The sequence below is a fragment of the Cryptococcus neoformans genome, chromosome 3 (assembly GCF_000149385.1).
Source record: "Cryptococcus neoformans var. neoformans B-3501A chromosome 3, whole genome shotgun sequence".
Taxonomy (NCBI): Eukaryota; Fungi; Basidiomycota; class Tremellomycetes; order Tremellales; family Cryptococcaceae; genus Cryptococcus; species Cryptococcus deneoformans.
The window spans coordinates 867,364-884,269 of record NC_009179.1 but is presented as its reverse complement, the minus strand read 5'-3'; the positions used below and the strand labels follow the sequence as shown (position 1 = coordinate 884,269).

Here is a 16,906-nt window from a genome sequence, read left to right as displayed (position 1 = left end):
CCAATGACGGAGATGTGGTTTGGGGCGACAGAAGCAGTAGCAGAAGTGGTTGTAGGATGGGGTGTAGAGCTTGCATTGGACTGTTCCCCTGTGAAAATTAGTAAGCACTGTAATCAAGAAATGACAGAATTTAACCAGAGAGAGTCGAGACTCACGGAAAAGGGGGTTCGGCGGCAGGACGCTCGTCACACCAGAGGGAAGCCGACTGTCGTTATCGTTAGAAGTGTGTGGGACCAGGTAAGGAATAGGGCGTTTCTTCTTACGCCCACGCCGCTTAGGCGCAGGCTCAGCCTCTATTGGGCGATAAAATGGATGATATGTTTTCGAGAAGAGAAGTATTACTGGTGGCTCGACCCACCTGTCCTCTGGTTCGCATCATTGAAGCTGGAGTTGAGGGACACGCATTGGTTCAGACTGAAGTGTCGAACCAGGACTATGGGCTTTTATAGACAAAGGGCTCCACATTGCCACTCAGTCCATGATGCTGCTGCCGTCAAAGTCCTACGTACGTGCTCATAATCTCATATTATATCACTCTCTTCATCTGCCTCATCAAACAGTTTTCTATGACCTAGACTGACATCATGTTCGCGCGATGATGAATCTGACAAAGGTGCAGATCGACCACCATTCAAGATATGCAGACGATACAGTCCGTCGGTCATAAAAGGAGTTAACGCCAACAATTGACAAATTCCATTGACAACTGAAACGCAGATGCAAGATCTGATTACATCATCAGTTTTCTCAACTATTATAAGTCGCCACTCTGAAATGAATTTCTAAATAACTCCTTTAATATGTTACATACGTAATAAAAGAATGTGAAGAATTATAAATATTGCATGCACCATAGTAGAGCAATTAGTTAAGGCTTTATTTCAACGGTCACGGTCAAAGGTTTTCGGCAATTCGCGCTGTTGCGCTAAATAAATAAAAATAAATAAAAATAAAGGTGAGATGGCCATCCAGGGACAGGCGTTTTAAAACAATCCGCTAAATAGAAAGGTGAAATGGTCATCCAGGGACAGGCGTTTTAAAACAATCCGGAAAAGCGTCAAAGGTTCAAAACAAACCACTTTGGGTCCCATAGTGAAAATGGTAACTGGCGAAAACAATTCAAAAAATTGGATCGCGCAAGCTTCATTTATTTGCTTCTAGAAGAGTATTTTATAGAGCCATATAGCATATAAGTAGTAGCCATTAGATAATGAGGCAAGAGGCAAGAAGATTGCCACCAACTAGTCTTCATCAACGATCCTCCGCCGTTCCTCGTTGCCCGGCCCTCACCGTGAGCCATATCCACATACCTTGTTGAGATCGTATGTGACATGTCTCAGTGCAATGCAGCGCACGCGAGCTGTGAAGCCATCTCCGTTAATCCATAAACTCATCAAATTTGCAAATTACGTCTTTAGATCCCTGTCTATCTAGCAAAGGTCCCAGACTTATTACCCTGCTTAGGCTGGCTCAAGTCTCTCGCAGGTCTCGCCCCGAACGTCGGTACCTCAACGATCCCAGCTCCTGAACGATGACGATAAGTGATGCAACCCAGGGCGTAGGAAGCGGTGGGAGGACTTACCTGAAGGCCTTGCTTCCTTGAACTTCTTTTTCTTCTTCTTTGCATCATCCTGGGCGATCACAGAGTGTGGTTGATCCAACAAATTAGGTTGGCTGGCATAATCAAATGCTGGTATATCTTCGGGCTTCACCTTCTTCTTCTTGTTCTTGGAAGCTGTACTTTTATTTGCGTTGCCACCCTCCCCAACAATTACTGTGTTCAAAAGCTCAACAGACGGGATTACGGCCTGAGCTGGCGGCGTGGCAGCACCGAACTCTCCATCGCCGTCAGTGCCCAACTTTGCCTTTTTACTATCGCTGTCATCGCCGGCTCTATCGGTCGTAGAAGCTCGCTCTCTTTTCTTTTGTTTTTTTGATTTTTTCACCTGAACAACGCCCTCATCAACTGTTCCAGATTTTGATGACTTTTGAGGAGACATTTCTTTGATGAGCGTTGAAGTGATACCGGAAGTTGGTGCATATGCGGTGGAGGAGCTGGCTTTCTGGCCGGATTGGGGGTGCGCTGACTCCGACGTCAAACCTAAGGGTTTCTTCCCCCTCACTTCCAAGGAAGACGTCGCCGTCGTCTTTCTTTGGTTGGAAGGGATAAACGGCACGGTTTCAGGGTTCAGCCCCATTTTACCATCGCCTTCGCTGCTTCCCGAGGTCATACTTTTGGGATGCAAGTCCATGCGCATAGATTCCATGACCTTGAGGAAACCGGGGGATAATTCCCTCTCACGGAGGTTCAAAGCAGCAGATGATGATTTCTGATTGCTTGCTCGGTCTAGTGTCACCCCGAACAAAGCTGATTGCCCTGATTTTGAAGCGGTAATATAACCCGAAGCATGCTTCGGTTGAGAGAATTTGATGGCAGAGCCGAAAAGACCTGACTTGGCATTTGTTCTAGTAGAGGTAGGTTTAGCAGCGACGTCCCATATATTTGAGGTGGTGCTTGCTAGGGGTACAGATGGAACGGCCAGTGCCGCAACCGGGATCTTCTTCACATCATTCGCTCCGATTTCCTTCGCTCCTATCTTCTCCATCTCCTGAATTTGAGGATTAGCTGCTCGCTCAGCCGTGATTTCCTTGAATTTTTCCTTCGCGGCGACAACGATAGATGTAATTTCAGGAATATATTGAGCAGCAATAGGAGCTCGATCTCTTCTGATTATACGACTGAGGTTGGCGGTATTATCAGCCGTACTAACATCTCGTAACATATTGTTGGGCATAATATAGCTGTCGAAAATACCATTAGCATAAATTTCCGAAAGAACAATGCTCTACTCACAAAGGACTTTCATCCATCTCTCTCGCCACTCTATCTCGCCAATCATGCAAATGTCTCCAAACCCAGCCAGACTCTTGCTCAATCTCTCCTTTAGGTAGCCACTTTTTCCCTGCAGCCAGCCAACCCCCAGAACCTCGCCCCGTCACTATATCGTACGAATCTCTTTCATACATTTTCAATGCCGTATCAGCAGACTTGCCAAGGACTTCGCGCATAGCTTCTTGAGGATTAGGCCTGGCGCTATCCAGGACGATAGTACCACAGTTAGCTGGCGAAGAAGGACGAGAAGACTTGTGAAGAAGGGCGTTGCGCAGATTGTCGTAGATAAAAAGGAGGAAATGGGTGTCAGATCGAGCGTAATACAACATGCCATCTGGCAAAGGACGAATTCGCCAATCGGCCCGCTGATATCTTTTGTCGGCCTCAAAGTTACAATAATGCTGAAGAAGGGCTGAGAGAGATCGCTGTGGCATTTCTACAATAGATATCAAGTTAGACATGAGTGATACCAAGAAGAAGATATAGCGCACCAAGGACGACACAGGCGCTATATGTATCGAACAAATTGACCACAAAGATTTCGAAATCCCGTTGGAGCCAGATGATATCACTATCGGCACCATGAAAGACCTAGAAGACATCAGTGTATGAGTACAAGACGGTAATGGATGTAAAAGCCGTCTTACCTTGACAATAGTAGGGTCGGTGAAAACGTCTCCAAACTTATCTTGCTGGATTTCCTTCCTGAGCGCCAGCGTGTCTACGACCCAATCGCTTTCTCTAGTCGAAATTTGGATCAAGCAAGTGAAACCTGCATAGCTTCGCATGTCGTGATGCTCCAGATCAACAGCGATTTCTTTTGCCTGCTTGAGTTTTTCAACCATTCGATGAAGTTTTTCCGGCGTGTCGACAAACTCGAAAGGCGTCTCATCGAAGCTCTGAGGGGGTACAGGCTTTGAATCAATAAACAATGAAGTGGGGTATGGTAAGTGTTTAGTTTCATAATAATAGGGGTGCGTTCGGGCGCGAATCTCTTTCTCGCGTCTTAGAGCTGCCTTTGACGGGTCCATCTCTTCTTCCGAGGTCAACTCATAATCGAGAGGTGCCTTGAATCCAAGAGGGACCATAGCATGGGGCTTGGTCGTTAGAGACGGCTTCCAGGATTCAGAAGTCCGAGCATTGTCAGGAGCGTCATGGAAGAGAAGCTGAGGTTTGGTGAGATCAGACGCATGAATAATATTTGCTGGCAGACGCTCAGTGAATGGGCCGGGAATCTGTACTATATGGTGAGCATAACAAGTAAGGGTATAATGCGATTCACTGACTTTTTTACCAGCTTGGGCAACCAGGGCAGGCTTGACTGTAACAGCCGTTTTCCCCTTGCCTCCTCTCAATTCATCAAGGTTGATATCCTTTGAGATATTAGAACAGCAAGGGCAAAGTGGTAAAGATCGACGTACCGCATCTTCAAGCAAACCGTCTATTACACCCTGTACTGCACCTCTATACCCATCTATTATGTCATCTTGGTCTTCCAACTTCCTCCGCCTTATCATCACTTTAGCTGTTTTCCCTTTATCTCTACCCTGTCTGGCTTCTTTTTGACTCCTTTCGATAAGATCCAGTATCCTCTCAGTCATACCCAGTAGCCTCTCGCTTGTCTTCTCTACATCCTTGTTGAACCTTCTATCGAGACTTCGATGAAAATTTAGATCGGTCTTGTCGGGCAGAGAGGCGGCATTGGTGGTGAGACGGTCTAGAGCGGCAGTCAAAAAAGGTAGATATTCCGAGAAAGATTGGGTGGGCGAAGGTACCGATGCTTCTCCGGAGGTAGCTTTAGACATGGTGTAACTTAATATCAAAATGGATTTCACTAGTCGTGTTCGGAAGTCTCTCAGGGAGTCGTCTGTTCGGAATGACTTCCTGAGGGGCTCAATTTTTTGTTGGTACGATTGACAGCTGGACACTGGTTTGAGGAAACAGTTGTATGCACTTCGACGCTGTACCTGCTTCAATTTGGTCCCGATACGGGGGAAGATCCCCTTGGTGGACGAAGGGGGGGTGGCAGAGGTTCGATAAGGGGGTAAAAGTCGACCGAGCCCAAATGCCTTCGCGATCAATCTCTTGGAAGGTATCTTGAGGAGGGTCTCGTGCGACAGGAGGTGACTAAGCTAGATGTGAGGCAGTATGGGCTTTCGAAGACAGAGATGGATAGAGAAGGAACCCCTCGAGTGACGTTCACTGGTGAAGAAGGGAGAAGGGAGAAAGAAAGAGGAATGAAGCTCAATTATAGAACAAACTCGATAACAGCATTACTCTCCGGACATTTTTGCGCGTTATGTAAGCTTGTAACCCAAGGCTTAAGGCGCTTAACTGTTTGATATTACGTAATACCACTTGACAACTTACTTATTTTTTATACATATTAATACCAGTTGGATTGCACCCTTAATTATTTAAGAAAGAAGAAATCGTAATGAGCAGTTGTTGTAAGATACCTATTTATATGAACACACTACTACTGAGTCATAACCTCCTCATCATCATTCACGAAAGAATAGAGCCGCGAGGGTCACAAGGGCGGTGTCATCTTTCATTGCAAAGGGGGGCAAGACGAATTCATTATGTCTTTGATAATCTCGAATAGACGTCTGACAGAAGAAAACACGAGAGGTAAATAAATTCAGAAAAATGACTCCCATCTCATTGATAATTAAAGAGAAAATACGTAATAATTTTTAGTCAATTTGTAATGATTTATGGATATTTGTGTGTACAATCCGCGTTTATTATCCTATAAATTAAAGTACATTGACCCTCCACCTAAGTGTAATAAATAATTATTTAAGTATATTATTATAATAATTACTAATTTATGTTTATTGGCCGATTGTTATACGTACGTGAAGAACGATCGCGATTTGCCGCAAAATCAAACGAAAGAAGATGAGCCATTTTCGTCCATTTCGAAATTCAACATTTTCTTTACAACATTTACAAATAAGTGCGAACAACTTGAAGCGGAGCTCGTACGGGCTTGCCCCTTGCATGAATGCTTAGAAATCCACTTTCAGAGTCATGCTGGGTACTGGTAATCTAAGCATATGTTGTATAGTAGTAACTGAACTGCTGGCTTTTCTTTTGTTTATCTAATCTATTCGGTAATAGATAATGTAGTAGTAGTAGTACGCGTAATGTAATGGCTCAATCATCAAAGACACGCAAGAAAATGGCTCGCCCTGGTGAGGCCAAGTCGTTCAGGTACCGATCGTCAGACCAATTAACATAGTTTATCAGCGGATCAGCGGGAACAATTTACCAAGAGAGCGCGTTGTCAATACTCGGAATACGTACTATTAAACGCCCTAAAATGACTGTCTTGAAAAGTATATAATACCCAGCGATTCCTCCTCGTCATCCACCTTTCGTGACAACACCCCCTTCAACGGTCCTTACATCTCCGCCATGTTCGCGCTAAAGTTTATCCTTATTACTTCTTTCATCGCTTCCACAGCCCTCGCTCACTTCACCCTTGACTTCCCTGTGAGTAGTAATCAATTCAAAATTATGATACAGTACATGTTACGCTTACTGAGTGTTCTTTAGGAATCCCGTGGGTTCGTCTCTGACATCGAAGGTCAATTTTGTGGCGGTTTCAGTACTGTTGGACCTCGGCAGCCATTCCCGCTCGGTTCTGGCCCTGGTACGCTCGCATATCCATGTTCTTGTTCACACGACTCGCACTGACCTTCGGGAAGTCCATATTAACTCTCATCATTCTCTCGCTACTGTTGTTGCCTTCATCTCCACCAGCTCCAACCCTACAAGCTTTGACGACTTCAACACTACCAGCAATGGCACCATCATCCCCCTTGCCAGTAATATCTTCCAAGTAACACAGGGTGAAAAGTGTTTTAACATCGATCTCGAAAGTCTCAACGTAGGTCTCACTAACGGCTCGGAAGTCACTTTGCAAATTCAATACGACGGAGTGAGTTACAGATCCACCTAATCCATAAATCAAAACTGATGAGATCTATCCAGGGGGATGGCGACCTCTACCAATGCTCCGACCTCGTTCTTATTCAGGGCTACGAGGTTCCATCCAATGAAACTTGTACCGATGACGCCTCCAGAACTTCCAATGCTAGCTCCACATCAAGCGGTAGTGCTACTGCAACCAGCGCGGCTGCCACTAGTTCTTCCAGTGGTACTAGTGGGGCTATTAAGGAAGTTGTTGGATTGGGCGCTCTTAGTTTGGCTTTGGGCATTGCTGGTCTTATCATTTTGTAAGGGGTTAATCGGAGTGCAACACGGTCGTTTGCCAGATTTAGTGAAGATAACAACAGTCTACAAAGAGAAAGAATGCTGCATACAAAACTGAAAGCCATTATGCTTAAACTATGAATATGTATATTTATTAATTTTGCTGACTCATCGTGCAGTTTAGAGGTAATTCAAAGAAACTGTAAACGTGCAATGTGCGTCAGAAACAAGTGGGATTTGTTTCGCTGGTGTAAACAGCTCACTCATCAGTCATTAGCGCTCAATGGGACCACTGACGACGATCATCGGGCGACGACGCCTTCTATCGCCAACCACTAATCTAATCTGCCCGGTACGTTAATTGTTGGCATATGCATTAATAATGGAATAAATACCATTGATGGAGATTTTTAAAAGAATTATACCTCACTCATTCATTCATGCACACAACGTGCTGCCTCGCTTTTACCTACCAAATGCCAGCTGTGGAATCATATATATTATATATATACAAGTGATGACCCACGAAAGACTTCGCGGTTTTTCGGGTAAATAATTCAATTGCACCAAGTTAATTTTGGGAATTCTGGGCAGCTAAAGCGTTTGGGTGGTTTTGTTAATGAGAATGGACGTGTTCGTTCATCCAAATGTGTGGTACGTATTATGATGCATTTTACATATGTACAGTGGCTCATTTGATCCTAGACCCATGTTCCTCCCTTTTCTGAGGGGTAAGTTAATTATTGAGCTGTCTGGCGTATTCACAAATTACACGGCGAGGCAGGCTCAGTGCCGTGACATGGAGACCATCGATCTTTCTTAAAACTGGGCCCTACAATTCAACCCATTGGCCATCGTGAAAGGGAAAAGACAAAAGACTTGTACTTTTTCAACGGAGACACGAAGTGGTGTATTGAAAATGTTCAGATCATGATCATGTCGCTGGCCCTATCGTTCTACGTATGTAAGCGTGTGATGCGCTGGGCTGGGTCTTAATTCACCACATAGATCGTCATCCCAAACCAGTTACTGTAAAGTATTCCCATCGGCATTGGAATGGGCGACAAAACCTAGCACTCAAAGGGGTATGAGGTTACATCTAGTAGTTCTCATTAGGTTGGGTGGTTTGTTGGACAGTACATGTGATCTATCTGTAGGTGCTATGACGAACAATGGATTAGAATGTCACTTTGTGTAGTTTGAAGGAGTGCGCAATTTAAGAGAGGGGGTTTCGGTAGTTTACCTGTTGAGATAGGTGGCGTAGTTGAATAAATGATGTGTTGTGACTCGGGCCCGTTGCTTGGCGTATTATCAAGGCTAGGAGGAGGCATTCTCATTAAGATTTGGAGCGGAGTAAGTGTCTACTGTCAACTTTTGAAAAAGAGGCCCATATTGAAGAGCGCATTAAAACTGCCTGGGCGCTCAAAAAGACCTTAAGGCATAGGATTGCTCCATAGGGACTCTTTGTACCGTTCCTGCCTCATCGTGAAATGACGATGTTAGCAGAGGATGTAAGTTCTATAACTGATGATGGGTAGTTACGCCCTTCAGCGAGATGGGATCTAGGAATACCATCCATATTCTCCCTCGCTGGTGATAAACCAGAATGAAATGGAGGTGTAAAAAGTGGCGGCTTTTCTCGCTCACACGTTGAGATTTTTTACTTCCATAGGTTTCCTGTATGGTCCCACGGCCGCTGCTAGGTTCTATTTCAGAGCTTGCATGGTAGCCGCGACGTCATCCACTGTAGGGAGATTGTATCGACGATGATCATGTTGTTTCGGGTTTAGTAGGCGTGAGCAGATTTGCCTACAGCGGAAACGTTAGCTATATTATACAACTGTGAAGTAAAACGCACTTACATGAGGCTCTCGCTGCAGTCTTGCCTTAACTGTTAGGAGTTATTTGATATAAAAATCTACACGCAGCGACATCTGCTCAATCCGCCTGAGGATTGCCGATCACAGTAGTTGACGGCATTTCAACTCTGTTAAGTTGGTGGACTCTGCTATCTTCGTTAAGGCCGATCACAGTAGTTGAAGGCATTTCAATTCTGTTAAGTTGCTGGACTCTGCTATCTTGGTTAAGTTCGGACATACCGACCTGAGCATAAATAGAGGCGTCTCCAGGCGCAGACAAAATGAATCTGATGAGATGATAAAACTCGGCTGCAAATGGGTAACAGATCGAATGCCTTTGAGTCCCCAGACGGATTGATGTCGATGTCTGAAAGCGCCGTTATAGTTGCGAAGGTCGCTTCTGAAGCCGGCTGCATCTTTAGGTGATTTCACAGAGGTATGATCAAGGGACTGGGTAGAAGGGAGGCGTACCTTCGGAATTACTGGTCGAAAGCTTAGCTCGTAGGGTTCAGGTTCAGGATCTGTAGGCAGAGGTAGCTGTACAGTTTCATTGGCACAGCATGTATTGTAGGGTTAGCAGCTAGAGAGCTTCGCCGGGCCACTTCCAGTCGCGCCATCAGATCCAAAATCTAGCATGATATTTTGGGCACAGGCAGCCAAGTTATGGCGATTGCTGTTTGTTGTTTGGTTCGAGGGGCCGTAAGTCTGGGAGGAACATCACCGCCAGGGAGAGGACCATTGGAGGACGGTGGCGGTTGATTGGGTGTGACTGAGGATGGACAGTTGGAGAAGGCGGGTCTCCTGGGTGTTTAGGAACAGGGGATAGAAAGAGGAGCCGTCGGGATAGGTGCGTTTTATAGGAATAAAGGCAGTTAAAGCCGTTTATAGTGCAGTAGAAGGTCCAGGAAGCCGTGGCATGAGAAAATACGTATAACAGAAGAAGAAACATAAGAAAGTTCTATCTAGAAACTGGACGGTTCTTTCACGAACGACGACCGAGGAATGAAACGGCGGTCCGCCGTGCATATGGCGGCCACGAACGAATCCATGCCTTCAGGCACGAATCAGGCACGGTCACGATTTTTTTGGCGACGTTTTTCATGTCCATGGTTCAATGCATGTACATCTGAAAAGGGTATAGACATGTAGAGACGATTTTCGTCTACGTAACGGTGGCAGTTGAATGGGGGGTTGTGGGGGTCATGGATGAGAACGGAGGCGAAAAGTGAGGAAATTTTCAAAGGTGACACGGGGAATATTAATATATAAAGATAAAGATACACTCGACGCATCATACAAGTGATGGGTTGAGCGAGAACTTCGTCCTTCTTACATGATGGATCTGATCTTCCCAATCCTGGCTGCATCCATTATTGAACGTTTCATTTCCTCATGCCGCGGCCATCTTCTTGACCTTCTAAATATCACAAAATGCTTTTGCTGACTTTATGCCTCTGAAAAGCACTTATCCCAATGATTACCATCTGCATCTCCAGCAGCTGTACCTAAACCCCCCGGAGATCATCACCCGTTAAAACCGGCCTCGAGGCCGAACTTTAACTGCCTGTCCCTCCTAACCAGCAGTCCATCAACCGCCAGCAGGCGCCCCCAATGCTCCCTTCTCTGGCGGTGACATTCCTCGAGCTTTACGACCCCCTTGAACCAAATAGCAGCACTCGCCATATCGAGGTTATCACGCATCGTCTATCCCAGAAGAAAATATACCAGACTTCAACCAGCACCACCAACACTCGTGCCCATACTACACTAAGCGAAATCCTCGGTGGCGCTCAACATAAGCCCCTCGACGGAGTGGCCCCTGATCTCCGACGATGCCCGAAGGTCGGAGAAGGTTCCTTGTTGCAAATTGTAACGAAGCTTTGACTGGAGGGAGGGGTAATTTTTGTTGCAAGGATTTTGGCCATTTTCGACCATCAATCATGCGCATGGAGGAACTAGTAATATCATGCCCTTCTTACAGGATGCTTGTGCTTCTTTAAATAGCCCATTTCAAGATAACGATCACCACGTGGCTATTATGGTTTACGCCAAGTGTGAATGGCACAACGAACATGAATGATCCCCCAGCAGGCAGCAGCGTTGACCAAGATATCAAGTTACGTAATAGTAAAGAGATGGATCAAAACCACAGGCCACGAACGTGCGATTGACTTTTGCTGTGTTCCGTCTTCTTGTTGTCAATCTTCTCACTCGTTCTGATGTTGACACTTTTCCCTGTATCTACGTGCCTTATTTTTGCGATTTTGTCCGATATGTATATTGCCTGCTGCCTAATCGATGTTCGTGTACGACAGGTCTTGCGATCAAATACACGCTCGTGATTGGGCCGTTTTGGTTCGCCAGACCACACGTTCATATCTAAATTAGATTCATCTTTCCCACCCATTCTACCGGTTATTTGGAATGATATGACCGGCACAAGATAAATCTACTCCCTCAGTCCCAAGACGAGTGAGTAGCAATGCCAAGAACGTGCTATAAAGTATTGATTTTTTATTAGACGTTAGACGACTATGCTCAGCGAACATTCCGTGTTCCTATGCTTGGAGCACGAAAAGTACTTAACCAGCTGCTAATATAATGAAGAAAAAGAGTCCTCCATATCCCTCTAATCTCAAAAGCTCTCTCCACGAAGAACCAACTGGTCCACATAAACTATGTCGAGCCAGTTCGAGGTTGAAAAAGCTCACGCCAACGTCCCAATGTCTGCCGGTGAAAGACGACGTGCTGCTCTTGCGGAAATTGATGAAGCCAGTTTCTCCTGGTTTCACGCTAAAGCCTGTATAGTTGCTGGTGAGTTTTCTTGAACCCTCGCGCGGTCTTTCTTTGCTAATCTCTCATTAGGCGTCGGATTTTTCACAGACGCTTATGATATATTTTCCATTTCTATCGCCGCCACCATGATTGGTTACGTTTACCACAACGGTGGTTCCAACACCAGTAATCAGGATTTGGGTATCAAAGTTGCCCATTCTATTGGCACTTTCTTCGGTCAGCTCCTCTTTGGTTATCTCGCCGATCACATTGGTAGGAAAAGGATGTACGGTGTTGAATTGGTAAGGTCGTGTGCGCCCATCTTGCAGCAGGAGTCTTACCTTCCAATTTTAGATCATTATCATCATTGGTACTCTCGGTCAGGCGGTCGCCGGCCATGCTCCAGGCGTTAATATTTATGGTGTTTTGATTATGTGGCGTTTTATCATGGGTGAGTCCGGCCGCAATAGTCCTCACCCAATCTTTGCTAACTTCTGCTCAGGTATTGGGATTGGAGGTGACTATCCGGTTTCTTCTGTCATCACCTCCGAATTCGCAGCCCGTAAGATTCGAGGAAGGATGATGGCTGCTGTTTTCTCAGCTCAAGGTTGGGGAAACTGTGAGCACAATCGCTCTGTCCAGTCTTTTTCATCGCTAATAACTTTCCTAGTCACTTGCGCTATTGTCGCAGTGATTGTCGTCGCTGCTTATAAGGACTCTATCCATTCTCAGCCTCTTGATGACTTGAAATCCGTCGACCAAGCGTGGCGTCTCATCATAGGTATCGGGTGTGTTCCCGCCGTTATAGCTCTCTACTTCCGATTGACTATTCCCGAAACTCCTCGCTACACAATGGATGTTGAGCGAAACATCAAACAGGCTTCTCAAGATGTCGATGCGTACATCACTACCGGTCAATACATTGCAGACCCAGTACAAATCAATGATCGCGCCGAGGTCCCTAAGGCTTCATGGTCTGATTTCGCTCGTCATTTCGGGCAGTGGCAGAACGGCAAAGTTTTACTTGGCACTTCTTGGTCATGGTTCGCCTTGGACATTGCGTTTTATGGTCTAGGTAAGGTGGCAGCTTCCTGCACTATGCTTTGCTAATGAAATTCATTCGACTAGGACTAAACTCATCAACTATTTTGTCAACCATCGGCTTCGGTTCTTCTACCGACCTTCCAACCAAACAAGAAAACATCTATCAAACATTATACAATGTTGCTGTCGGTAATATTATTTTGGCTGTTGGAGGACTAATTGTGAGTTCAACGCGTCTGGTGAGGTGCGTAGCTGACAGGACTGAAGCCTGGATACTATTTCTCCATGGCATTTATCGATTCATGGGGTCGAAAACCTATCCAACTGATGGGGTTTGTACTCCTTACGATCATTTTTGTCTGTATGGGCTTCGGTTACGATAAAATGCTTTCTACCGATCCCGGCAAAAAGGCCTTTGTCTTCCTCTATTGCATGGCAAACTTTTTCCAAGTCAGTTTTTACCGTTGAAACTCCCTTCATTACACTGACATTGATGCATCAGAATTTTGGGCCCAACACTACGACCTTTATAGTCCCCGGAGAAGTCTTCCCTACTCGTTACCGATCAACTGCCCATGGTATCTCCGCCGCATCAGGCAAGCTGGGCGCCATCGTTGCCCAGGTCGGATTTTCCAGGCTTATCAATATTGGTGGCACAAACCAGTTCCTCAAGCACATCTTGGAAATCTTCGCTTTCTTCATGCTTACCGGTGTTTTCAGCACATTACTTCTTCCCGAGACTAAGGTAGGTACAGGATTGCCATGACACATCGCGTTACTAACTTCTGGCGCCAGAACCGAAGCCTAGAGGACTTGTCACAGGAAGATCAAGAAAATTTTGTTAGGAACTCTGGTATGGCCACTGCTGTCCCTATGGTACAGAAGACTGGCACTTCATCAGACGATGAGAGGGTTCTTGCTGGGGCTCTGTAGATGCTAGAGACAAGGTACATCACAGTATATTGGATGATCTTGATGATGTTATAATAACATGTATTGGTATAACATGGGAAGTGCAAATCCAAATCCATTGTAATGCCTGAAATGATAAACACAACAGACGCTTAGCAGATAAGATGACGGGGTTGTAGGGAGTTCGTTATATGCTATAGCATTTTCAGTATGATGAGTACTACTGTGAGGTAAACTTTCTGTTGATCTCTTTTTCCATGGGCCGAGAAAGTATAGGCTCGCGAAGATGTTCGCTATACCCTTCTTCTATACGGTATACAGCAATCATATGGCGACAACGTTCGAGGACTGACATGTGTTCAATCCGCGATCCGCGAACTACGTAATTATTAATATTGCGTACTGGAGCGTGTGTGCAAAAGCCATTCGGTCATCAGTAATGATCAGCCGAGGTCTACTACCTACACAGCGAGAGTCGATTGAGGCCCCAATGACAAAAACATTACGGCGCGGTTTGTGATTGCTACAACGATTGACCTCTCCTCTCATAACAGCCTGTCGTTTGAGGGCGTCCTTTGAGTTTCTTGGGAACGCTACGGCATTACAGGGGGCAATAACCCTGCAATACTGTGTACGGGGAGGGTGTCACCGGCACCGCGCGGCGAGTAGTGGTGATTCGTTATTGGCAGAAACTGTACTTCTATGTTCTTCTGGCCTCCTGTTGTTGGGTTATTACCGGTATGATTATTGCCGCACATCCCCAGACGCAAAGATCCAAGTTCGAGGGCAAAATTTATTCCAGGCAGAAAATCGGTAGAGTCTGAGACGACATGTATACAATAAAACAGGTTGATTTACTGAAGAAGAAGAAACAAAGAGAGAAGTAGTAGTAGTGGAGAACTTGTCGACGACAACCTTCTTCATTCTGAACTTCTCCCGGAGTCCGACAAACAGCTGTTCCTTTGGCACGTCCAATATGGACCTAGCACCAGAGATAGGCACATAAGAAGAGTTTAAAGGCCCCACTGCACCCCGTTCATTCTTCAACCGCCCGCACCAGTTACCTCACACATTCAATTCCAAACAACACTCCACAGGCAACAAATCATTTCATTTATCTCACAACAGACATCCACTGAAGCCATATAAGTAAACCTGTAAAGCTCATTTCTAAACTTTTTCATCTTGTCTCCCTTCTTCCTCGTCGCGCCTACCATATAAATCGTCACTATCACTTTTCCATTCATAGTATCGGCCCCTTAGGAATCATCATTAAATCGGAAACTTCCAAGGAGGTAACAGCAGTAGGTTTACCTCCTTTGCAAGTAGTTTTATTGTTCCAGGCTAACTCGGTAAGACCTAACTAGGGCTCAGACAATTTGGATCACTATGCTTCGGTCAAGCTCATCCGCAATCTCCAACTTACGCCCGGGAGACACTCTTCACCCTCAACCAGCACCCATTAGTCCCTTGACACCGAGCGGTGGGAAGTAGTGATTGGCTTGGTAGCTTTGTAAACTACCTGTACGTCGAGCCATGCTGCTTTTCTATCATGCTGACTTTAACGATCCAGCCTTGATCACATCCCTATCTTCATCTTTGCAAACGACGTTCTCATGACACAGCATTCTCATTCACCTGTACTGTACTACTAGCAACAATCACGAGTTTTCCTGGCTGTCTTTTTCTAGGGCCCTAATAACATATCAGTGATCGGCACGATTGCTCGGTTACCTTCTGAGTTGTACAGTCAGTTTCTCAAAGCAATAACAAGTCGACCAGGTTCAATCTTTCGGGTCTCGCGTGCGCTGTCCGATGCAATTGTCATCTCTGCTGTTGCAATGTTGCATCGAATATTGTGAAATCAGGTTTGGCCATAATGCAATAAAACATTCAGGAACTCTTTCTAGGCTGAATCTTGAGCGAAAAATCAACATGAGGACAGCTCTGGTGTACCGCTGATGTTGATAGGATATCGATGTCTAGAGTCGACAGATAATTAGCCAGAAGCGAATGTTTAACGCGAGTAAACTCACCAGGTCCCACCCGACCAGTCAGACTCCCTTCTATGATACCACCACTAGTTTCAATCAAAAACTCCCGTTGACCCTGCCATTTTTCTTTGAGTCGTCTCGCCGCAGAATGTAAATCTTCTCCAACCATGTTGTCCAACATCACGATATTAGCTCCCGCCGTAACGGCCTCGTCCGCTTCTTTGAAATTCTGGCACTCGACGTTAACAAGAAGGGAAAAACCAGCAACTCGGCGAACAGTTTGGATAGCAGAAGTGATTGAACCTGAACAAATCAACAATGAGGCCTAGAACAACTGGGGAAGAATAGATACTGACCAGTTGCCCAGATATGGTTGTCTTTGAGCATAACCATCGATGACAAATCATGCCGATGAGGGTCTACGCCACCCACCATCATCCCATACTTCTCGACCAGCCTGAAGCCGGGGGTAGTCTTTCTGGTGCCAGCAACAACGCCCTTCCAACCCTCGGCCCTAGCCAAATCTCGGAACCTCCTTGATCTATTTAAAGGCACGTTAGATATTGATTGTTCTGCAGCGCAATACAGGAGCTAAGCTCACACGGTTGCGATTCCACTGCATCTAGCCAATGTATTTAGCGCAACACGCTCACCCAACAAAAGCTGCCGAGCTTTGCCTCGAACAATGGCGACCTTGGTCTTCGTGTCAGGAGGCACAACAGATCCCTCAGGCATAAGCCATTCCACCCTAGTTCCACCGGAGTTAGCAAGTATCGTTTGTTCAAGTCGAACGACCCACGCGCAGTCAACTTGCTTGAATACTTCTTCAAAAAAAGGTACACCGGCTAGTACACCCTGCAGAGCAGTTGTCAGAACGTAAGTCAAGGAAAGTACAGGCTTACTCACACCGCTTTTACCCCAGAGAATCGCTTCTTGCTCTTCCTCACCCACAACGAAGCCAGCCCAGTCGAAGGATGGAGTGTCTTCGGCAAACCACCTTTGCACTTCAGCACTCCAAGAAGGCGGAAGAAGATGGGCCAGATTCTGACCAGGTTTGAGATCTGTCTCGGACATAGTTGGACGATTGTTCCGGTATTAGGCGACTAATTTTCAGATAGGTTTGAAATCCTGGCGGTTGTCCTTAGTTGTCTGGCGATTATTGCCCTGTTAATAGTAGTGGCTATTGGGATGCTGATCTGCGC

The 16,906-nt window shown here is 45.7% G+C and overlaps 4 protein-coding genes across 4 annotated transcripts; 2 read left to right on the top strand and 2 right to left on the bottom strand.

Annotated features, from left to right (window-relative positions):
• Positions 1-1,426: 1,426 nt before the first annotated feature.
• CNBC3240 (hypothetical protein) lies at positions 1,427-4,698 on the bottom strand (the record flags this gene model as incomplete). The annotated part of the gene is made up of 5 exons (XM_771740.1): positions 1,427-1,524; positions 1,583-2,802; positions 2,855-3,329; positions 3,385-3,484; positions 3,541-4,698. The coding sequence occupies 5 exons, from the start codon at positions 4,696-4,698 to the stop codon at positions 1,427-1,429; spliced, it is 3,051 nt and encodes a 1,016-aa protein (XP_776833.1).
• Positions 4,699-6,319: 1,621 nt separating this feature from the next.
• On the top strand, positions 6,320-7,147 carry CNBC3230 (hypothetical protein; the record flags this gene model as incomplete). Its single annotated transcript, XM_771739.1, has 4 exons — positions 6,320-6,397; positions 6,461-6,557; positions 6,613-6,845; positions 6,899-7,147. 4 exons carry the CDS (start codon positions 6,320-6,322, stop codon positions 7,145-7,147), a joined length of 657 nt encoding a protein of 218 aa, XP_776832.1.
• Positions 7,148-11,657: 4,510 nt separating this feature from the next.
• CNBC3220 (hypothetical protein) lies at positions 11,658-13,731 on the top strand (the record flags this gene model as incomplete). The annotated part of the gene is made up of 9 exons (XM_771738.1): positions 11,658-11,793; positions 11,845-12,056; positions 12,109-12,205; positions 12,257-12,373; positions 12,425-12,829; positions 12,883-13,019; positions 13,066-13,248; positions 13,301-13,543; positions 13,594-13,731. 9 exons carry the CDS (start codon positions 11,658-11,660, stop codon positions 13,729-13,731), a joined length of 1,668 nt encoding a protein of 555 aa, XP_776831.1.
• Positions 13,732-15,603: 1,872 nt separating this feature from the next.
• Positions 15,604-16,778, bottom strand: CNBC3210 (hypothetical protein; the record flags this gene model as incomplete). Its single annotated transcript, XM_771737.1, has 6 exons — positions 15,604-15,692; positions 15,747-16,007; positions 16,061-16,245; positions 16,306-16,452; positions 16,504-16,559; positions 16,611-16,778. The coding sequence occupies 6 exons, from the start codon at positions 16,776-16,778 to the stop codon at positions 15,604-15,606; spliced, it is 906 nt and encodes a 301-aa protein (XP_776830.1).
• Between the last annotated feature and the right edge of the window lie 128 nt (positions 16,779-16,906).